We start from the raw sequence: 23895 nt of genomic DNA, 5'->3' as shown, positions 1-23895 counted from the left end.
TTGCATTCAAGTCAGTTTTGTTTGTAGTGACTGTTTTGTTTATAATGAAGTTATGTTTTCTCCGTAAAATTTGGACAAATAGCATTTCATTCTGAAGTCAGAGCTCTTTGAAAAAGGCCTGGACATCCAACCCGCCTGTCAAGAGTTCCAGACGTTTGACAGTCCAGAGGAAAGACAGAAAGCAGCCAGTATTTACCGAATTCGTCCAGGCTGAGTCACCTAAATCAATAAAAACCGTGTTCATGAAAAGCCTGGAAAGCAAGCGTGAGCACTACCCTGTATAATCTGCACGTACAACAACCGCAACACCTAGAAATTGAAACTGCAATCACAGTGTAGGTGGCTGGATGCTATACATTATCTTCTGCATGAGGGAACACTATGTTCAGATATATTATCCGTGTGTTATTGCTATCCAATTTTTGTGATTTGGATTTCTAGTCAATGGAAGCCATTAGTCATTGCTTCCTTCTTCCTGTGGCACATGAGATAATCACAGCCCACTAGAGAATGCTACTTTCTCATGTTTCATTCAATCTAAGCAATACAAAGACCTTTTTGATGCAGCCTCTAAACAGAGAGGCTCTGGAAAGCACTGCGAGGCCTTGAGGATAAAGAGCACTGGAAACATAATACAACATGATTCCGGCCCATCTAGTCTGCAGAGTGACCTCTGTGTCTGGCACAAACTGACATCATTTGTGTTGTTGACAGTGGAAAGTGTTGCACAGACAGACTGGGGAAGTGTTGCTGATGGGCACCATGCAGACACTTCCCCTTCTCTCAAAATATCCCAACAGACTGATGGCCGTGCCACTGAAACTTCCACACTACAGGGAGTACCATCTGGTGCACAGATAACACTTGGATGGAACTAAAAGTAAAACTCTGCTTTTCAATAATGTGATGCTTCTGGGTGAGATAGCCATTGTTTCAAGTGTGAAATTCAATATTTATTGATCGATACAAGTGAAATGTAGATGGCCAGAGGGCTGTTGCATGTATTCTTGCACAATCTTCTCATGTGTGCATCATAAAGCATTGCGATCCCCGAGAGTTTATTGTGATAGCGATATATTTAAATTGTTCAAGCGTTGCAAAAACGGAACAAAAACCCCCATCTGTGTTTTCATGGGTGTAAAAAGTGCATCACGTCTCTTTGCAGTTGGTGTGCTACTGCCACACAGTGGCGACTTGAAAGACGTGCAGGCAAAATTTAAATTTGAGCCACTGAAAAACACCAAAAATGATGCAGCGAAGAGTAAACATTAAATTAATCTTTATGTTTAAACTGTAAATGATTATATATCATCAACCAGATCAGCAATTTTGTTATAAAAAATATGCCTCCTTCCTTGCGGTGTCCAGTTGGTTGCAATTCAATTAATTTTGGAAATGATGATTAGAATTTGTCCATCAGCAGAATAAGTTGTCAGGAAATCATTAAAGTGCATAAAGGGCCAGTTGAAACACTTGTTGGAGGATGTGGAAGAATCCAACTGCATGTGATAACCAGTGATGGGAGACAACAGGAACGTTTATGTCAGGCGCAGTGGCCCGTGGACATGGGATGGACTCAAGTGCAGATTCAAAACCGGAGGCCAGGGGTGAGGTGTAACGAAAAGAGATTTATTTTTACAATGCTCAGAGGCTAACAGAAAGTGCAGACTGAATCAATGAACATAAACTAGGTGTCTGAGGCGAGAGAAAAATACTGTGGTGATAACTAGATGGCAGGGATAACTGGGTGCAGGTACTGGGCAGGGGAAACTGTGGCGGGCCAGGGCACTGAAACAGAGGACAGAGCAGTCAGGGGAATCCCACAGAGGTTTGCGAGTGAATCCAAGGATAGTACACTGAGCTGTCTTACAAGCTTGCAGGTGGGGGTTGCGTGGAGGGGGGAGGCAGGAGAGGTCCAGGCGGGTGCTGCATGCAATGCAGGGAGGCAGGCAGCAACTGGTATCCAGGAGAGCTTGGTAGGTGGGTTTCAGAGGCTGACGAGAAAAAACAGAGATTCGGTTAACACACACGATTAGTCACCAAGGAACGGACGTGAGGCCGAGAACTGACTAAAGTTGGCAGATAATCTGGCGAAGACCAGTTGAGTGCGCCGGTCATAAATACTGCTGGTACGATTGCCATCAGGTGAGGAGCAACAAAGACTCCACCCAGTGGGGAGGAGCTGATGCTGTGGAAAACCACCCAGACCACGACAGTTTAGGTATCTAGGCAAACATCTGTCAAGAAAAACACAATTAGTGTGCCAAGTGGTGGGAGGTATTCTATCTTGTTATTTCTATAGTACACAACTACTGTACTGTGCAAAAGTCCTGGGCCACCCCTCATTTATATTTTGCTTTCAAGGTGTTAGGTTTTCTGAAGGTCTTTTGTTGTGGATTTTCGGATGACATGTATACCTATATACACTATATATCTATCTGGACTGAACAGATAGATATATAGGGGCGATCGTGGCTCAGGGGGTTGGGAAGCGCATCTGTAACCGGAAGGTCGCCGGTTTGATCCCTGGTCGTTGTGCCCTTGGGCAAGACACTTTACCCTACTACCTACTGGTGTTGGCCAGAGGGGCCGAGGGCGCGATATGGCAGCCTCACTTCTGTCAGTCTGCCCCAGGGCAGCTGTGGCTACAACCGTAGCTTGCCTCCACCAGTGTATGAATGCAAGAGTGAATGAATCGTGGCATTGTAAAGCGCTTTGGGTGCCTTGAAAAGCGCTATATAAATCCAATCCATCATTATTATACTGTAATGTTTGCATAGACTCTTAAGCACAAGACATTTTGCCCTCACCATAGTTTATTGAGGTGGTACAGTAATAGGGAGGTTAATGCCAGGGAGAGTCCTCCTGAACAATTCACTCTCCAGCTCCAGTAACTAGCTCTCCCTTAAGGATCATTGGTATCATAGACAGGAGGAGTAACACTCTAAATATGTTAAGTTTGAAGAGCTCGCTGCTTGTTCTTGTTCTTTTTTTTGGCAGCCATTTTCTGTTGTGGGGAGGGTTTGGGGAGGGTAAGGGTCACTGCTTTGAACCTCATACACTGTTCTTTTTTTTAACCTGTTCTGAACTAATTTCCACCCACTGTAAAGTTATTCTGTTCTTATCATCTAAGGCCAGTGTGCATAGTTTCTTTGCTCTACAAATCAGATGAGTCTGCAATTGAACTTTCTAAGCTGGAATGTTAAAGGTCTAAATCATCCAGTCAAGAGACGGAGGGTTTTGTCACATGTTAAACACCGTAACACTGACGTGGCTTTCCTGCAGGAGACCCACGTCAGGGCCTCTGATAATGTCCGTCTCTTCTCCCGTTGGAGGGGCCAGTGTTTTCACTCACTTTTCCAAGCTAGGGCACGTGGGGTCTCTATATTGGTCAGGCAGAACATTCCCTTTGAGGCCCACAATGTCATAGCAGACAAATATGGTAGATATGTCATAGTCATAGTCCTCAACATGAAGAAGAAGGCTTTCAGGAGCAAAGTGAAGGAGGAGATGAAAGCAGCACAGCGGGAGGTGAAACGCTGCCTGAGGGAAGCAAAGGACACCTACAGGAGGAAGGTGGAGCAGAAGTTGGAGAGGAACAATATGAGGGAGGTCTGGAATGGTGTGAAAACCATCACAGGCCACAACACCAAGAAAAGCACAGTGGGGGGGACTGTGGAGAAGGCAAACGAACTCAACAACTTCTTCAACAGGTTTGACCAGCCCACAACCCCCCCACCCTCACCCTCACCTTCACTACAGAGTCCTCTCCCCACTCTCCTGCCTCCCTCGCTTCCCCCCCTTCCTGACACCATGACACTCCCCTCCTCCAATCCCTCTCTCAGCAGCAAGACATCTCCCCCCCTCCCCTCCTCCCAAACACCTCCCAGTGTCACAGTGGATCAGGTCAGGAGGCAACTGAGGAAGCTTCGCCCCAGAAAGGCAGCAGGCCCAGACAAGGTGTGTCCTAGGATGCTTAAGGCGTGTGCTGCTGAACTTGGGGAGCCGCTACAACGAGTCTTCAACCTCAGTCTGCGACTGGGGAGAGTGCCCGCCCTATGGAAGACATCCTGCATCGTCCCGGTCCCCAAAAAGAACCGGCCCAATGAGCTGAATGACTTCCGACCGGTGGCACTGACGTCACATCTTATGAAGACTCTAGAGCGGCTCTTCCTCAACCTCCTCCGACCACAGGTACAACATGCCCAGGACCCACTACAGTTTGCATACAAGGCGGGTGTCGGAGTGGAGGATGCCATCCTGTACCTCCTACACAGAGCCCACTCACACCTGGATGGGGGAAAAGGCACGGTCAGGATCCTGTTTCTTGACTTTTCCAGTGCCTTTAATACCATCCGGCCCTGTATGCTTCAGGAAAAACTGAACAGGATGGAGGTGGACCCCTGCCTGGTGGCTTGGATCTCCGACTACCTCACCGACAGACCACAGTACGTCAGGCTGAAGGACATCACGTCTGACACTGTGGTCAGCAGCACAGGAGCACCACAGGGAACTGTGCTGTCCCCTCTTCTCTTCACCCTGTACACCTCTGACTTCTGCTACAACTCTGAATTATGCCACATTCAGAAGTTTGCAGATGACACGGCCATCATGGGGTGTATCTGGGATGATCAGGAAGAGGAGTACAGAAGTCTGGTGAGGAACTTTGTCGCATGGAGTCACACAAACCACCTGCAACTCAACACCTCAAAGACTAAGGAACTGGTTGTGGACTTCGGGAGGTCCAGAGAAGGTCCACTGCCGGTTCAGATACAGGGGGAGGAGGTGGAGGTGGTCAACAAGTACAAGTACCTCGGGCTGTGGGTGGACAATAAACTGGACTGGTCATGCAACACAGAGCACCTGTATAAAAAAGCCCAAAGCCGACTGTACTTCCTCAGGAGGCTGAGGTCTTTTAACATCTGCAGGAAGCTCCTGAGGATGTTTTACCAGTCGGTGGTTTCTGGAGTACTTTTCTATGCTGTGGTGTGCTGGGGGAGCAGCACAGCAAAGAGGGACTCATCCAGGCTGGAGAAACTGATCAGGAGGGCTAGCTCTGTGGTCGGCATGAAGCTGGACACTCTGGTGACAGTGGCAGAGAAAAGGACATTAAAGAAACTGATGGACATTATGGACAATGCTGGGCATCCTCTGCACACGGCCATAAACAATCAGAAGAGTCTGTTCAGTGACAGGTTGCTTCTCCCCAAGACAAGAACTAACAGACTTAAAAACTCCTTTGTCCCACACGCCATCAGACTGTTTAACTCCTCTCTGGAGGCGAGAGGGAGGGGAGACAGGAGGACAAAGGAGGGGGGAACAACTAAGCTGTAGTGCCTCTTCACCTCACTGTACAATACCTTGTGCAATACTTTTTGTAAATAGTCAACAGTGCAATAGACTCAATACTTGAAATGTGCAATTCACTTGTATTTTTATTTTTTATTCCTATTTATTCTATTTATCCCCTTTGTATATTTTATTTATATTTGTCTCTGTATTTATATATGTGTGTGTGTGTGTGTGTGTGTATATATATATATATATATAACAATTCTGTAACTGTAACTTCGGTCGTTGCTGTGCTTTTTTTGGAAGTCGAATTTCCCAGAGGAACCCACCCGAGGGATTAATAAAGTTCTATCTTATCTTATCTTATCTTGTCAGTGGGAAACTGTATAACAGTCTTGTTGCTCTAGTAAATGTGTATGCTCCTAATACAGATGACGAGAATTTCTTTAAACAACTATTCTCCTCTTTGCCCGACTTAAATGTCTACTCTCTTTTTCTGGGGGGTGATTTTAACTGCTGGTTAGACCCAGCCCTGGATCGCTCATCCACTAAGAGCAATGTTTTAAGCAAATCTGCATCTGTCATTCATGCCTTTCTATCAGAATATGGAATGTGTGATGTTTGGCGTACTCTAAATCCTCATAAAAGAGATTACTCCTATTTTTCACATGTGCACCATACATATTCAAGAATTGATTACTTTATCATTGACACTAATTGTCTGCAGCAGGTCAACTCCTGTGCCTACCATAGCATAGTTATTTCAGATCACGCCCCCTCTTACTTTGTCTCTGTCTCTTCCACATCCTCCTGTTAAAGCTGCACAATGGCGTTTCAACTCGACCCTCCTGTCGGATGAAAATTTTGTAAAGTTTATCCAGGATGAGATACGCTTTTACTTTGCCACCAACTCTTCCCCAGAGACTTCCAGCCTTGTCGTATGGGATGCCTTTAAGGCGTATATCAGAGGCCAGATTATTGCTTATTCGGCAAGAATTAAAAAACAGTCCACCCATGAAAGGAACAAGTTAATGCAACAGATTAAGGAGACTGATGAACAGTATGCTCTCAAACAGAGTCATGAAATATTTAAAAAGCGTGTAGAACTTAAAACAAGACTTGACCTACTCACAACGTACTCGACTGAACGTTTACTCTTACATGACAAATCCAAATTTTATATGCATGGTGACAAACCTGATAAATTACTGGCGAGCCTTCTAAAAGGTTCTCGGGCAAGGCAAAGTATTCTTAAAATTCGACAACAAATTCAAATTCAAATTCAAATTTTATTTGTCACACACACACAACCATACACAGTATGACATGGGGGTGAAATGCTTGTAGCTGTACAATGCCCGACCATTAAATGACAGAAGAAAAGTTTTACAATATTTACAATTTACTACAAAAATTTACAAATTAACTTAGGAATTTACAGTAAAAATGTGCAAATAGCAGAAGAGATTATAAAGATAAGGATTGTAAATTATAGGAATTATAGGATTATAGGAAATGTGTGGTGGTGCGTGTGGTGACGTGTGTGAGAGTCCAGTCTTATAGTGACGTGTTTGGGAGAGTCCAGTCCTACACCTGGTTCAGGGCCCGAATAGCCTGGGGGAAGAAGCTCCTCCTCATTCTCTCTGTTTTGGCCTTAAGGGAGCGGAAGCGCTTCCCAGACCTCAACAGTGAGAAGAGTCCATTGTTGGGATGGGAGAGGTCCATCATAATCTTCCTAGCTTTGGACTTGCACCGCTTGGTGTAGATGGACAGCAGGTCAGGGAGCTCTGATTGAATGATGCGTTCTGCCGAGCGCACCACCCTTTGCAGATCTCGTCTGTCCTGCTTGGTGCTGTTCCCAAACCAGGTGCAGATGTTTGACGTCAGGACGCTCTCGATGGTGCAGGAGTAGAAGTTCTTGAGCACAAGATGGCAACATAGTCACAGATCATGAAAAAATCAATGAAGTGTTCAGGGATTTTTACTCACAGCTTTACACCTCAGAGTCCCAAACTGACTGTAATGCAATTAATGAGTTTTTAGCTAAACTTAACATTCCTGAAATTCCAACAGAACTTAAAACAAGGCTGGATGAACCCATCTCCCAGTTAGAAGTTTCCTTGGCTATAGCTTCGATGCATTCTGGTAAGTGTCCAGGTCCGGATGGCTTTCCGTCAGAATTTTTCAAACACTTCTCTTCATTACTGTCCACGCAGCTTAGTGCAACCCTCACGGACTGCAAGGAACAAGGATCTCTTCCTCGATCATTCTATGAAGCCTGTATTACACTTATTAAAAAGAAAGGAAAAGATCCGTTGGAATGTGCCTCCTATAGACCCATTTCTCTACTGAACACAGACGCTAAAATATTAGCCAAGATACTTGCCCGTAGACTAGAAATAGTTCTTCCAAAAATTATTTCGAAAGACCAGACAGGCTTCATTAAAGGTCGTCATTCATATTTTAACATAAGGAGGCTATTTAACATAGTCTACTCCAGCTCTACAGACTCTGATGAATGTGTGGTCTCTCTTGACGCTGAAAAGGCCTTTGATCGAGTTGAGTTTGATTATCTCTTTGCAGTCCTTGATAGATTTGGCTTTGGAGCGAAATTTACTTCATGGATCAAATTACTCTATTCTCAACCATCTGCTACAATACGAACTAACCTCCAATTGTCAAAACCCTTCAAACTTCACAGAGGCACACGCCAGGGATGTCCTCTCAGCCCCCTGCTTTTTGATCTGGCCATAGAACCCCTTGCCATTGCGTTCCGCAGTTGCAAAGAGGTACACGGCATTTGGAGAAACAATACAGAACATAAGGTCTCGCTCTATGCAGATGATCTCCTGCTCTTTATTTCTAAGCCCTTAGCCTCACTACCATCTGCATTGAATCTGCTTAGTCAATTTGGTCAGATTTCAGGGTATAAACTGAACCTTAATAAAAGTGAGCTCTTCCCGCTAAGTAGCAAAGCCAGTATGTTAGACTTCACCTGCTTGCCCTTCAGAGTTGAAAGGACAAAAATTACATATTTGGGAATCACAGTGACAAAAAAACATAAAAACCTTTTCACAGAAAATGTGAGTGCATTGCTGAACCAAGTGAAGCGGTCCCTTACCCACTGGACACCACTCTCTATGTCTCTGGTAGGACGTATCAATTCAATTAAAATGACCATTCTACCCAAATTTCTATACCTTTTCCAGGCCATACCCATTTTCATTCCCAACACTTTTTTCAATAAGCTGGACTCTGTCATCTCATCTTATCTATGGCAGGGTAAACGCCCAAGGCTCAATAAGATGCATCTTCAAAAATCTAAAATTGAGGGTGGGTTTGCACTTCCCAACTTTCGTTTTTATTATTGGGCTGCTAACATACGATGTTTGGTGTTTTGGTATTTTTACCATAATCGGAGTGGTTGTCCTGACTGGGTCACTATGGAATTGCATAGTGACAACAGTATATCCTTACTAGCTGCACTTTGTTCTCCACTCCCATCCTCTTCATTCAACTTCATTCCCAACCCTGTAGTGGTGCACTCATTAAAAATATGGGGCCAGTTTAGGAAATATTTTAAACTTTGTGACTTCTCCCTCCTCAGCCCCATTGCATCTAACCATTTCTTTAAACCTTCTACCCAGGACGGTGGGTTTGCGGAGTGGCACAGAAGTGGAATAACTTGCTTTAAGGACCTATTCATAGCCAACAAACTAGCATCATTTGAACAACTTGCTAATAAATATATTCTTCCACCATCACACTTTTTCAGATACTTGCAAGTCAGGCACTTTATTTGTTCCCAGATTTCAGGCTCAAGCCCTCCACCAGAGCCTACACTACTAGAAACTATTCTACAACTCAATCCAACCAATAGAGGGCTGATTTCCTTGCTTTACAATAAAATGTTAAATTTGACACATACCTCTTCATCCAAGCTCAAGACACTGTGGGAAGAAGACTTAAACATGACAACCTCTGATGAAACATGGGCCTCTATACTCAAACATGTCAACACTACATCACTATGTGCCCGCCATTGTTTAATCCAGTTCAAAGTGGTGCATAGAGCCCATTTCTCAAAATCCAGATTATCCCGTATCTACCCTGAAATCACTCCATACTGTGACAGATGCAAAACTGCTGAAGCCTCACTGGTCCACATGTACTGGTCTTGTCCCAATCTCACTCAGTTCTGGTCAGAGGTTTTTCGTACCCTGTCCAGAATTCTCAGTGTGACGCTGGCCCCCGGCCCCCTTCTTGCTCTGTTTGGCATCAGTGGGAATGAGGTGCTTCTACCGGCCTCTAAAAAACAGGCATTATCATTCTGTTCCCTGTTGGCCAGAAGGGCAATCCTACTGAGGTGGCGGGACGCTGCCCCTCCCACTCACAAACAGTGGTTATATGACCTCATGGCCTGTCTAAAACTGGAAAAGATAAGACACTCACTTCAGAACTCCACTGGGAAATTTCAAGACATGTGGGGACCCTTCCTTGATGCTTTTCAAAATCTATAAGAATTTTTCAGCGAACTCTCTTAAGTCAGGTGTGGAAATACAGTGTGCGGGTGCAGGCAGTGACCTGGGTGGGAATGAATGGGATTGTTTTGCAGGGATTATGTTACTTTGGGATATATTATACATTTGTTTATATTCTTTTTTTTTCTCTTTCTTTCCCTTTTTTCTTTTTCTTTTTTTTTCTTTTATTTCACAGCCGAAGATACATTTTTGGACTCATTTCACAGCTTAAATGTACTACTTAACCTTAATGTACAGACCACCTGGGTCTGGGTGCAGTTCCCCCCTCCAGGGGCAAGGGTACCTAGACCCGGTTCGTAGAGTACGCTTGGGGAGTGTGATCGTGTGTACAGCGTCTCTTTATGTCTGTCTCCACGTTGGTTGAGTGTGGAGTAAGTGCATATGAGAGCATGAGGGTGGGAATGGATGTTTGTGTCTATATGTCAGGTTGGGTATCAGACGCCACCTCTCTGGGGACATCTCAGGCCCTCCAAGGTTTGGAGGCCTATCTCCACCCACCACCACTTCCCCTGCCAGTGGCGGACTCCCTCAGGTGTCAGTGCGTTGGTGGTTCTTTGTGTCTGGGGGTGGGCGTCCGGGTACACACCGGCTCACTCCTTGGCGGCCGCTTATCGGGGCCTGGAGCCTGGGGCTCGCTCGGGCCACTTCGGAGGTGGGGTGCCCCCGGCCTCTCGGCCTGGGGCTCGGTCACTCAGGCACAGCTGGCTGCCGGCGGAGCTCACGGGCGCGTCACTGCAACTCCCCCTGGCTTCTGCTCCGTGGCTGCTGAGTGAGCCCTCATCTGGGACTCTCCTCAGCTCTTACTGGGACAGTGGCGCGGCTGCCCCTCTGTTGGTCTTCCTTGGTCTGTTGTGTTCTGGGGGCCTCTGGATGTCTGGAGTTTTGTTCTCCTCCATACCTGCTTCATACCCTGGTGGACGGGGCTGTGGCCCCCCCACACCCTCTAGCAGATCATTACATGGAGAAACCTTTGGAATGCAAGCATGCTGATCCACACAGGTATGCACACAGGTGTACACACGGATATTCACAGACGCGGACTACAGCTTTCTTGGCTGCTGCCTCAAAGCACATTGTGCGCTGTCTATCTTGCGTGCTGCACAATATCGTTTATTATTTAGTATCTACTGCTAGCTAGTTTATTGTGATGGTGCCGTTTTTTTTATTATGTTGCTCTTTGTTGTTTGCTTTCTCTTCTGGTTTTTTTCTCCATACAGGTGACCCAGGTGTTTTTTTGGTTTTTTTTGTTTGTTTTTTTTCTTTCTTCCCCCCCTTCTCACCGTCTCTTCTCCCCTTTGGTTTTCTTTCTCTCCCTCTCTTTCTTTCATTCTTTCTCCCTGTCCTATCCCCCAGTCATGTCTGTCCCGTTTGTAGCAACTGTAAATAAAATAAATTCATAATTATAATAAAGGTCAATCAAATGGACCAATATCGCAAGGCCATGATGATCCACTTGGTAAAATAAATCCGCTTGGCATCTTTCTTGGCCTTAAGACAACAATTCTGATGGCTATAGATCCAAATGGGACACACAAAAAAAAAAAAAAACCCTTAATGTACAGATCATCTGTAATCCTTCTCTTTTCTTTCTGTCTATATGTATAATATATATGTTGATGTTTATGTGTACAAAAGAAAACCTCTTAATAAAAAAGACATTGTTTAAAAAAAAAGTGGGATACTTAGATGTCGGTTAAGTGGAGCTTCCTGTTAAGCTGCGGGAAGCGCTTATAAATTAACATAAGACTTAGAAATCGGGCCGCTGTCCTGGACAGAGAACGGTCAATTGAACAGCAAGGTGGGCAAACCTGGGCTTAGAGGCTTTTAAATCTGTCGAAAAGGTAGGATGACCGATATCGGAGGCAGAGGAAGTGACGTTGAAAATGTTTGTTTTCTCTTTGATCTTTTAGTAGAATAAGCGGTTATAATGCACACTTTCTTACACATACTGAAAAAGTGCTCATGAAGAGATGATCTGTTGTGAAAGGTGACTTAGAGTGCAGTAAAAGGTCAATGCATGCACGCTTATGGTCACAGATATTACGTAGATTTATTTCTAGGGTAGAGGTGAAACATTTTGCTTTGTCTTTGCTTAGCAAGTAGTGATGCAGAAGGTGTTAAAGATATTCATGCCATGAATAAGTCGACAGGAAACATATGGAGAGTGAGACACCTACAGTGGGGCAAAAAAGTATTTAGTCAGCCACCGATTGTGCAAGTTCCCCCACCTAAAATGATGACAGAGGTCAGTAATTTGCACCAGAGGTACACTTCAACTGTGAGAGACAGAATGTGAAAAAAAAAATCCATGAATCCACATGGTAGGATTTGTAAAGAATTTATTCGTAAATCAGGGTGGAAAATAAGTATTTGGTCAATAACAAAAATACAACTCAATACTTTGTAACATAACCTTTGTTGGCAGTAACAGAGGTCAAACGTTTACTATAGGTCTTTACCAGGTTTGCACACACAGTAGCTGGTATTTTGGCCCATTCCTCCATGCAGATCTTCTCGAGAGCAGTGATGTTTTGGGGCTGTCGCCGAGCAACACGGACTTTCAACTCCCGCCACAGATTTTCTATGGAGTTGAGGTCTGGAGACTGGCTAGGCCACTCCAGGACTTTCAAATGCTTCTTACGGAGCCACTCCTTTGTTGCCCGGGCGGTGTGTTTTGGATCATTTTCATGTTGGAAGACCCAGCCTCGTTTCATCTTCAAAGTTCCCACTGATGGAAGGAGGTTTTGGCTCAAAATCTCACGATACATGGCCCCATTCATTCTGTCCTTAACACGGATCAGTCGTCCTGTCCCCTTGGCAGAAAAACAGCCCCATAGCATGATGTTTCCACCCCCATGCTTCACAGTAGGTATGGTGTTCTTGGGATGCAACTCAGTATTCTTCTTCCTCCAAACACGACGAGTGGAGTTTATACCAAAAAGTTCTACTTTGGTTTCATCTGACCACATGACATTCTCCCAATCCTCTGCTGTATCATCCATGTGCTCTCTGGCAAACTTCAGACGGACCTGGACATGCACTGGCTTCAGCAGCGGAACACGTCTGGCACTGCGGGATTTGATTCCCTGCCGTTGTAGTGTGTTACTGATGGTGACCTTTGTTACTTTGGTCCCAGCTCTCTGCAGGTCATTCACCAGGTCCCCCCGTGTGGTTCTGGGATCTTTGCTCACCGTTCTCATGATCATTTTGACCCCACGGGATGAGATCTTGCGTGGAGCCCCAGATCGAGGGAGATTATCAGTGGTCTTGTATGTCTTCCATTTTCTGATGATTGCTCCCACAGTTGATTTTTTCACACCAAGCTGCTTGCCTATTGTAGATTCACTCTTCCCAGTCTGGTGCAGGTCTACAATACTTTTCCTGGTGTCCTTCGAAAGCTCTTTGGTCTTGGCCATGGCGGAGTTTGGAGTCTGACTGTTTGAGGCTGTGGACAGGTGTCTTTTATACAGATGATGAGTTCAAACAGGTGCCATTCATACAGGTAACGAGTGGGGGACAGAAAAGCTTCTTACAGAAGACGTTACAGGTCTGTGAGAGCCAGAGATTTTCCTTGTTTGAGGTGACCAAATACTTATTTTCCACCCTGATTTACGAATAAATTCTTTACAAATCCTACCATGTGGATTCATGGATTTTTTTTTCACATTCTGTCTCTCACAGTTGAAGTGTACCTCTGGTGCAAATTACTGACCTCTGTCATCATTTTAGGTGGGGGAACTTGCACAATCGGTGGCTGACTAAATACTTTTTTGCCCCACTGTATATAGGGCAAAATGTGGTTGAGCTTGTAATTGAATGTGTGCCTGCAAAAGTAACAGTGTTGTACAAGACGTGCTCGAGATGATCAGATAAGAGAAGAAGAGAGCGAGCAACAGGAAACAGCTGGAGGGAAGACGGTGAAAGCGGCTCTTTAAGTGTGTTAAAGGTTGTCAAAAATATCGCTTACACAAATAAATAAAATTGAAGATTAAATACATAAAGGATAGAACCCAGAACATGATAAGTTGAACCAACTTTGAATAATTAAGAGAACAATTGATGAATACATTAGATTACTGAGGCGTAGCAGGGGGAGGAGGTTTTTTTTATACTTTACAGCAGCGGTCCCCAACCTTTTTTGCGCCACGGACCGGTTTATGCCCAACAATATTTTCACGGACCGGCCTTTAAGGTGTTGCGGATAAATTCAACAAAATAAAACTAGTACCGATACCGAAAAAAAGAAGATTTATTCATAACACACGTGAAAAGACCCAGGAAAACCGAGTTAACGATAAAAACACTAACAAAATAACACTGAAAACCGATAAAAACCCTGAAAACCATACATTTCACACCTGAGCCTCAACTCTCGTGGCCCGGTACCAAACGACTCACGGACCGGTACCGGTCATGTTAAAAGAATGTTGGAAATTTGATCAGAATACGGTGAAAATGAGAGAAACAGACATTTTTCTCAGATCATTGTGTTAAATTGTCAAAATCCCCGTGTTCTCTTTAAGACTATCAGCTCTACTCTAAACAACCCTGAAAGCCTCTGCTGACACATGTCATCAGTTCCTTTCTTTCTTTGTAAACAAGGTCGAGTCTGTCAGGTCAGCAATAGTACTTCCTACAGATGACCCATCAGTGTTTATTCCATGACTGTAAACATGTTTCCATTCGTCACTTCAGTCTTTACTCTGAAATACAGGAAATGACATCATGGCTCAAAATCTTTGTCGTTCAAACAATTCTTTATTTAACATTTTTTTAACTTTATTTAACAAAATACATTCAATAAAAACTTCAACTGAAACTGATTTTTAATCCAACCACTGAAAAAAAAGGTAACGACTGAACACAAACACTACAGAAGAACAATTTATAAAGATTAACATTGAACTATAGGAACAGTTTGATTCACAGCCTCATTAGAACTTTAACTTAAACTTAAGGAGAGCCGACCTGAACTCTGTGGAGCCTGATCTCCAGGGTTTTAAGTTGGACTCTGAAACCAGAGGATGTTTCTCTCTCTTCAGATTCGCTGTCGTCCTGTGATGGGAACGGTTTCAGCCCTGCGTGATCGCGCTGATGTTTGCACAGAGCAGATGATGAAGTGAATGTTTTGGCACAGTGGTAACAGTGAAACAGTTTATTAGTAACGTGGGATCGTTTGTGTGCAGAGTATGAACTGAGATTACTGAAGCTCTTGTCACACTGCTCACAGCTGTAGTTTCCTTCCATATGTGTACGTTCATGGTTGCTACGATGACCTGACTGTGAGAAGCTTTTGTCACAGTGTCTGCACTTGTATGGTTTCTCTCCTGTGTGGACTCGTTTGTGTGTTTTAAGCTGACTTGCAGTGGTGAAGGATGACCCACACTGATCACAGAGGTGCTTTTTGACCCCACTGTGAAAGAGTTCATGTTGTTTTAACTCAGCTGATGTGGGGAAGCTTCTCCCACATTCTTTGCAGTATTTCAGTTTGTCTCCAGTGTGTTTATGTTGATGTATTTTTAGGCTGGCTTGCTGACTGAAAGTTTTTCCACAGATGTCACAACGAAAGTCTTTCCCACCACCACAGCGATGACAGGGTTGAGAAGTGGATCCATCTGTGTCGCTCTGCTTCTAAACAAAGACACAAAGACCGTGTAAGTCAGTCCTTCAACACTTTTATCCTGAAAGTCGCCTGAAATAAAGAGCATCTCTGCAGACGTCCAATTACATTTTACTGTTTCGATTAACACACTCAGTTTACTGGGCTACAATAACTACAATACTACCACCATAATACTACAGCAATACTTATTTAATATTACAGTAACATCTGACTTACACTTAAATGAAATGAAAACCTGAATAATGGCTCAGAGCTACTCTTCGGTGCAGCAGAAGTGCTAACATGCTAACACAATTTAATGAGCAGACTTGTTCCAAACAGTCAGACTGAACTTACAAGAATAAAATAAAAATACAAACCTCACAGTAACTGCACTTGTAGAGTCTCTTTCTGGTGTGGATCTGTTGGTGTTCTCTCAGGTACTGTGGAGTTTTAAAAGTCTTCTCACACAGGTCACATTGATAAGGTCTCTCCTCAGTGTGGGTAAACATGTGGCGTTGTAACTGTGTGTCTGTTGTAAAGTATTTGCCACACTGATCACACCAGTACACATCTTCTCCGGTGTGAATGCGTAGGTGTATATTTCGGTACCCTAGCTGGCTGAACGTTTTTCCACAGATGTCACAGCTGTATGCCTTAATTCCAGAGTGGGTAACTAGATGTCTCTGTAAGTGGCTACTGTGAATAAAAGCTCTGCCACACTGATCACAGCTGTAAGCTTTAACTCCACTGTGGATGACTTGGTGTGTTTTCAGGGAATTCTTCCAGGAAAACGACTTTCCACACAAGTCACAGCTGAACGGTCTCTCTCCAGTGTGGATGAGCTGATGTTGTTTTAGTTTAAACTTCCAGGTAAAATCCTTCCCACACTCGTCACAGGTGTTTTTTTTCTCTCTCTTTCTTCTGTGAGGTTTGTCGGCCTCCTGAGAGCGCTGACTTCTCGGTCCACGTTGGTCCTGCAGTGACAGAGATACAAACAGAGGCAGTGAGTGAAATGCAGTCATTAAACAAACTGAAGCTTCAAACTCCCTCCATTAACACTAGTTTTAAACCTGAAGGTGGAGTGTGGCACCAAACACCTTAAAGGTCTCTTATCCCCACCTACTGGTAGTAGTAACACATTACATCCAACCTGCTGTTAAAGATAATTAATCATTGTTCAAACACTCTAAAATCATGCCCATCCCTCCTGCCTGTGCACAAATATTAACGCTAACACACTCAGAATAGTAATAAATGTTTACCAGGTCTGTACTTTTTTATATTTCCTGTTTGTTTCCTATTATATATTTCTATAATTGTATAATTTATTCGATAATAATAAATCATATGTAACAGTTACTAGCTTGGTTCAGTGAAGGATGATGTCAGAGTCTGACTGTAACCTGACGTTTTTTTTTACTTTTACTCGCTACATTAAAAAAAAAAAAAAATCTGTATTTTCTACTCCTTACATTTTCAACACAGGCTTGTTACTTTTGGTTTAAGTCATTTGAGGGGAGTTATTTCATCACTGCGGGCATCAAAGATCAAATTGATTTGAGCCTAAACAGTAACACATGAAATCCAATCCTGCATCATACACCAGGCTGTGTGGTAAAGTCCTATAAATGGAGCATGTAACGATCACTGTAACACAAACCGTAAATCTTATCTGAGTTTAAAGGTTTAAATCACCGTCAATTTCATCCTTCTATGATTCAGAGTTTGGTGACATCCTTATCATACAGAGTTCCGTTGGCTGAGTTGGGAAAAAGTTCTCAATAGAGTTTTTGAGCTCAGCAAGGAAATCTGTCAGTTCATGGTGTGAGATTATTATATTATCTTATGCCACGTTATACCCCTAATTAAAGATAGTGAAATTATTATGTAGTTTTAGTTTGCATTATTCTCCTGACTTTGAAGAAGGTGACAACTATTACAGTTATTAAACTGATTTGTATTACATTAGACTGCTGATTTATTGTGAATGAGTGATATTGTTTTATGATGCATTATACTGCTGAGGTATAAGAAATACTGTTTTCAGAGAGTCATGGCCTTATTTGTCTGATTAGAAGAGAACAGAGCATACCGGAGAGGTTTTCTGCCCCATCTCATCAGGAGGAGATAAAACAGGGAGCCAAGGCCGTCACTTAGGCGCCGTAAGAGAGAAAGAATGTGAATGTTTAGGTTTTATGACTAGGTGGAGGGGGGCTGAAGCTATAAGAATGTGAGAAACACTCAGACGCTTCGAGATCAGGCGGACACCCTCCCGCGCTCATCTCCCCTCCGGATGGTTTATGCTCAAAAGTGTTGAATTGTATGGAATAAAAGATTGTTGATTGAGCATTTATACACCGAGTATTGTCCTTCCTTCAGCCCAAAGATCAAAAGAATTGGGAGATTTAACAATGGACATGGCATGTATGATGCAGTGAAGGCATTTCAAGTGAAGCTGTCACAAATGCACCAGTGCAACCTGTCTCACTTTCCCTGTTGCCAAGTAATGTTGAACCAAGTCGGCGCACTTTGCTAATAAACTGAGCGCACTGAGTTCGCGGCGCTTTGGTGACTGTGAAGCACAAAAAGAGAATTTCAAGCTTCTTTTTTACGTGGAAACTGAACCTGTGCAGATTCAGATGGAGCTGCAGTGTAATGGTACACTCAAGGCAAAGTACGACACTGAATGGCCTGCACAGTTTATTAGTTCCATTCCTGCAGCAATGCCCCAGCTCCGTCTACATGCAGCTCCAACCTTGTGTATGTTTTCATTTATTTTTTCTGGGGTTTTTGCAGCATGTTCATATTTCTAACTTGCATAATTTTGACAGGATATATTTTTATGAAGATCAAAACATTTAAAGTTAAAGTTGATTTTTTAAGTTTATTTATTCTGGAATAAAATTCCTGTCTGTTTTTATTCATATTTCTGTTTAAAAAACATGGTTTTAGTGTGTTCAATAAATGTTTATCTTGTTTGGCACGCGACCTAAAGTGTGCCTTGAGTTTTGCTCCCTGTGCAGTTGAGTTTGACACCCCTGGTGTAGAGGATGGAAATCAGCCAGGACAACTCATGAAACATCTGCAGACATCTGGTTGAATTCAGTTGTGTACATCCACAGAGAGCAGCAGGTCAGCTGATCACAGCCTGTACATTAAGAACATCGACTGGAGCTCTCAATAGAAATGATTGTGAGCTGTGACTCTTTTCCCCACACTGAGCCACTACAGCTGATTTTAGGGTTGAATCCTGCTGAATCCCACTTTAACCTCTTCCCTGCCCATTTTCCTCTTTAGAGGCAAAGTCACCCTCTACAATGTAGGCATTGTATTATTACATGAATATTACATTACATTAATATAGCACAAGGTTCAGTTAGTTTTGCATAATATATATATCAGTACTTCATCTTTTACCCCTTTAAGACCTACCATAGAACCAAGAGCTTATGTTTATATTTTTACTAGAGATGGCACGATACCACTTTTTTATGTCCGATACCATAAATTTGGATATCTGCCGATACCTATATGAATCCGTATTTTTTAATCAACAGAACTGTTTTTTTTTTAATATCTTGCTGTTTTTGTATAAGTTCATACTCAAGTTAAAAAACAAAACACTAAAGCTATTCTGTTATACCTGTATGCAAAAAATACACAGCACCCAAATATTTCATAGTTCAGTAATAGTGATCAATCTAATACACTTAATCCTACTCCATCCTCCCTATTCTGGTATTTTAAGGAGTAAGTAACCTAAATAATAGGGCTCTAAAACTCCCAGCAAAAAAAAAAAATAGATAGGGAATCACCCACCCTCCACTTCATGATGCTTAATCAACATAATCAACTTTAATTTGATGCAGTGTGAAAAAAGATTCACAGAAATCAATTATTTTTCAAGAATAATTAAATAGATTCAACATCTTTCTTCAACAGAATTGCAGACTGCACAGATGGTACCTTCCCAAAGGAAAAAGTAGTAAAGCTTACTAGGGTATATTAGGCTTAGTTACTATATACAGTCATGGACTTCTATACATTTTACATCAGATTAAAACTTTGGGTGTAAGATTCAGATAATTATTTATTAAAATCTAGACATTTTAAATGAGAATAAGAAAGAAAAGGATGTCTTTGTGCCCCCTTTTCCCTGTTAATGCCCTATCGGCCACCCTGGCTAAACTTTGCTAGATCCGCCCCTGCACAGTTACCAGCCGTCAGCTAGAAAAGGATCCTGGTGTAGAAAGTAATATTAAATAAATTCTAACAACAGCTTATCAAGGTTAAACGTGCTGCTGTTGTTCAGCTGCTGGTTTCCTCTTTCTGGCGCGAAGTGGGCAATAAACAAACAAGAGAGACGGACTCGCAACAGAAAAGCCGATCAGCTGATCATGATTTCATGACTGAAGTAGCAGCAGGAGAGGGAGGGGGAGAGAAGAGGCAGTCGCTCCATATATGTTCCATCGCAGGAATGCTTTACAAACATTCAGAGACGAACTTACACACTTGCTTTACTTCTCTCTGGGATAACTTCCTCGGAGATGAAATGCCGGATTGGTAGCGAGGCTACAAATACACACAGCCGCTCTATCACGTGAGCACACTGCTCCGACGTGCTACGGTTATGAGCCGAGTTACGCCATGTCGCAAGTTTTGTGAGGTGCTTTTTTGAAATTTAATGGATCGGATTACATTTTTTATTTCTCTCCGATATCAGATCCAGTAATTTACGTCAGTATCGAACCGATACCGATACATGATATCGGATCGGTCCATCTCTAATTTTTACATGCCCTTAATGCAGGGCTCTAGAGTGCGACCAATTTGGTCGCAAATGCGACCAAATTTTTCAGTGGTGCGACTAAAAAATATATTTGCTTGCACCTGTGCGACCAAATGTTCGGGTAGCAAAAAAAAAAAAAAAAAAAAAAAAATCTGCAACCTTCCCTGTGGTCAACAACAGACACACATTATGCCCCTATCGTGGACTAAACCAATCAGAGATAGTAAGGGGCGGGACCTCTCTGATTGGCCGTGGTCCAGTTGAAAGTGCAGGTGGAAGTGGGAGGTGAGTAGCTTGAATAAAGCGATATCAATTCATTAAATCCTGAATCGACTTTTAAATATAACTGTGTTTTGCCAGAAACGCCAGATTCTCAGATTAAAGCTCACAAAACCATTTCAACAACAACCAAACAGCAAATGAGAGCAGGTACACGGACTCCACACAAAGACGTAAACACAGAGCCAACGCATCAGAATCAGCTTTGTCTTTCTCGGCTTTCTCAGCTTAGCGATCCTGATGCGTCCGGTCCGCGCTGTGATTACGTCTTTTTGCGCTGATTCTGAGCTGCAGGTTTTGTCTCTCTCCAACCAAAATTCACTGAGCCAGCAGCAAAAGAAGCAGCAAACTGCGCTTCACATTTGATCAATGTCGTAATGAATTTTGCTGTTTTGCTTCCACGACTATTAAAATCACACTTCATGCACAGCTAGCTCTCTCTCTCTCTCTCTGTACTTCAAGAACAGTTTCCTGTCTCCAATCTCTGTTTTCTGTATTATTCATTCGCTTATTACCCACCAGTCTACCGCTGTTTACGGCGCTGTGGCTGCTGTCTTTTTCTATTCTTTTTTTCACTTAAATGACATCGGACAAGAAAGCCTATTTTTTCTGTTGTTCAATACTGAAGAAATTTAAACTTTATATGCAGAACATTGTAGAATATTTTGAAGGTTATCTGCTATAAAAAGCCAGACAAGGAAAATCTCCTTCATGTTTTTCTGTGTTTTATTCTCAGTTACTTTCACACAAAGGCATCTGCTGTGATGTTCACAATTCTGAAGAAGTCAGTACTGATAAATGATCAGAATTATAATATTTCTGACTGTCTGAGGCTAAGTTGAATCGAATCGGGACTTTGAAAACCGGAATCGAATGGATTATAGAAATCAGTGATGATACCCAGCCCTAGTGAGCAGCCTAGGCACGACAGAAGTGGATGTAGCTGTAATAGGAAAAGAACTATTGCTAACTTTTCTGTTAAGTTAAGGCCTGATCCTTCTGAAATTCATAGCCAGTGCTCTGACACGGTGTCATCAATCTTTGAATGCTGAAAAAGCACAGTGTATCCAGAAAAACACATTATATTATATAAATTATTATAAAATTTGTGTGCGCCTAACTTTTGTGCTGGTACACCTAACTTTTTAAAGTTAGGCGTACCAGGCGCTGGCATCTATTCCAACATAGGAAGTGCTATGAACAGCAAAGCGTGTTTCTGGTATATTATGTTTTTTTGCTGCAAGTGCTTTTTATGCAATTTCTGCAAATACATATGTGGAAGGAAACGTGACCTAGGGCAAGCTGATGGCATAAGATGTAAGTACAACTATTCCTAAATAAAATAATTGTGTTAGCTTAAGTGCAGTTCTACCGGGATTTTAAAATTGTTACGCAAAACGGAGCATTCCTGCTCCAATAGGCCTTAAAGGGTTAACGGAGTATTTCTTAACACTAGTATCTGTCACCTTCTTTGTCGAACTCATTGTTTTCTCTGCAGTGGCTGAGCTGAGTCCAAGTAGCGTAAATGTTCCCCTGCTGCTCCGTCAGACTCTTCTCCTCCTGCTGATCAGCTGGGACACAAAACAGAACTTTGTTAGGCTCCACACTGCACTGAAGAGTCAAAGTGTCTCATATGTTCATCTGAGAGCACAAACAACAAATTTTAGCTTCCCTGGGTGAGCAACTTGTTTAAAACATACACAAAAGGTTTGAGCACCGATACCAAATTCAGCAGTATGGCACACCAGTACCAGGAGAGCAATTCCTCTTTAAAAAAAGCCCTGGCAAAGAACAAAAACAGAACAATCGATGGACCTGCATAAACGAGTACAGTGTTTCCCAACCACTGTGCCGCGGCATATATACGTGTGCCGTGAGTACTGATCAGGTGTGCCGTGGAAGATTATCCTATCTGAGTGGGTGTAGAAATCTGAGCCATGATCTGAGTAACCCTCATCACTCAGTCACACTCCGATTCTCTACTTATATCAAGTCCATTGCACTACTTTCAAGCATTCTGCAACCTGTCCTCTAATTTATTCTTACTGTCTTACTATTTATATTGTTTTCCATGCACAGTTGGTGTGGAGCACCCACAATTTAGTTGAATATGTACAAAGACAATAAAAGACTATTCTATTCTATTTTAAAATCTCTGCAGTACTTTTAAAACACAGATCCCCTCTTGGGGTTCGAGGCTGTATTTGTTTTAAAAATGAATCTCTGGTATCTCTGGCCTATCATTATTATTTTGCTAACAGTTAATCAGGCTCATTTACTGAATACTGATCAGAATTTATCAAATTATCTTTGAGATGATTCTAACAACAGGCCTCTCAGAGTGAGGCCAGTTTTTACAATCACATGCCCTGTGGGCTGACACAACTTTGCTGATAAGACAAAGGCAGCTGTGTTTTAGTCTGGAATACATTTATTTTTTACCTTTCTTTTAAATTGATTTCATTATAGCACTTTTACCGCCAACATATTTGGATTTTTTGGCGCTGGAAGTGACCTTATATTGATGATGGCTGGCGTTAGCTAGCTAGCTAGCTAGCTTGGATAGCACGCTGCATTCAAAAACTATGCAGGTGCCACACAGTGACAGAGATGCTAACTAGCGCTTAGTAACAGACTAATAAAATAATAGAAACTCTGATTACACTTAGCTAATTTAAAAGCTTTCTTCTAATAATAACACTGTTTTCTTCTCTGTGTTTCATTAGCATTTGTTAATATTTTCTTGTAAATTAGTTTATAGCAGCTTGACTTGATGTAGAGGCTTTTTCTTTCAACTGGTTCACAAATAACTGACAACAGAGACCGAGGAGAGCAACAGAAAACTTCACTCAGGAGCTAAATTCAAGATTGACTGAACTCAGATCAAAGTTACCTTAGTGCTTCACTTTAGATGAGGAAGAAAAATAAACTAAAACACAAACGCAATGAAGCGGGAACTTCGCGGCTTCTTCTTCTTTGGGGTTTTTCTTTGGCGGTTAGAGCTTTAAGGTGCATTACCGCCACCTGCTGGACTAGATGGTTCTTAAACTAAAACTAGACATTTAAAAGTATTTTAATAAACAATAAAAACAAAGACAAAATGTTTCAGTGTGTTATATTCATGAACATAAACATCAGATGGCTTCAGCTTACGCTTACCCCCATTTATTTAAGAGATTTTGCTCTCTGCAGGCGAGGATTTTTTGTTTAGAGGATCTTTGTAAGCCTGTATTTACTTTAAAAGAAGGGAAGCACTTCTTCATTCTACAGAAAAGGTGACACATTACAGATGAGTTCATAAAAAGTGTCTCTGTCACTCTTTCAAGGCTCTGTCATATGGAAGAAATATAGTATCATCAGAATTCAAGTATTTTTAGACATTGAATTTA

General features: G+C 42.5%; 1 protein-coding gene across 1 annotated transcript; it reads right to left on the bottom strand.

Annotated features, from left to right (window-relative positions):
• Positions 1 to 1726: 1726 nt before the first annotated feature.
• Positions 1727 to 23843, bottom strand: LOC143413685 (uncharacterized). Its single transcript, XM_076877026.1, has 7 exons — positions 23400 to 23843; positions 21973 to 22077; positions 15816 to 16412; positions 15115 to 15464; positions 2134 to 2188; positions 1871 to 1994; positions 1727 to 1788 (listed from the first exon to the last, which is right to left on the bottom strand). The coding sequence occupies exons 2-7, from the start codon at positions 21988 to 21990 to the stop codon at positions 1727 to 1729; spliced, it is 1206 nt and encodes a 401-aa protein (XP_076733141.1). The 5' UTR covers positions 21991 to 22077; positions 23400 to 23843.
• Positions 23844 to 23895: the final 52 nt, after the last annotated feature.

The sequence above is a fragment of the Maylandia zebra genome, linkage group LG18 (assembly GCF_041146795.1).
Source record: "Maylandia zebra isolate NMK-2024a linkage group LG18, Mzebra_GT3a, whole genome shotgun sequence".
NCBI lineage: Eukaryota > Metazoa > Chordata > Actinopteri > Cichliformes > Cichlidae > Maylandia > Maylandia zebra.
The sequence above is the reverse complement of the archived record's forward strand: the minus strand, read 5'-3'. Positions and strand labels throughout refer to the sequence as shown.

Coding starts and splice junctions, on each gene's coding strand:
- LOC143413685 (XM_076877026.1), bottom strand. Junction 2,189..15,114: donor TGTGACAAAAGCTTCTCACA/GTCAGGTCATCG, acceptor GGTTTTCCACAG/CATCAGCTCCTCCCCACTGG. Junction 1,789..1,870: donor CAACCCCCACCTGCAAGCTT/GTAAGACAGCTC, acceptor CCTCTGTTTCAG/TGCCCTGGCCCGCCACAGTT.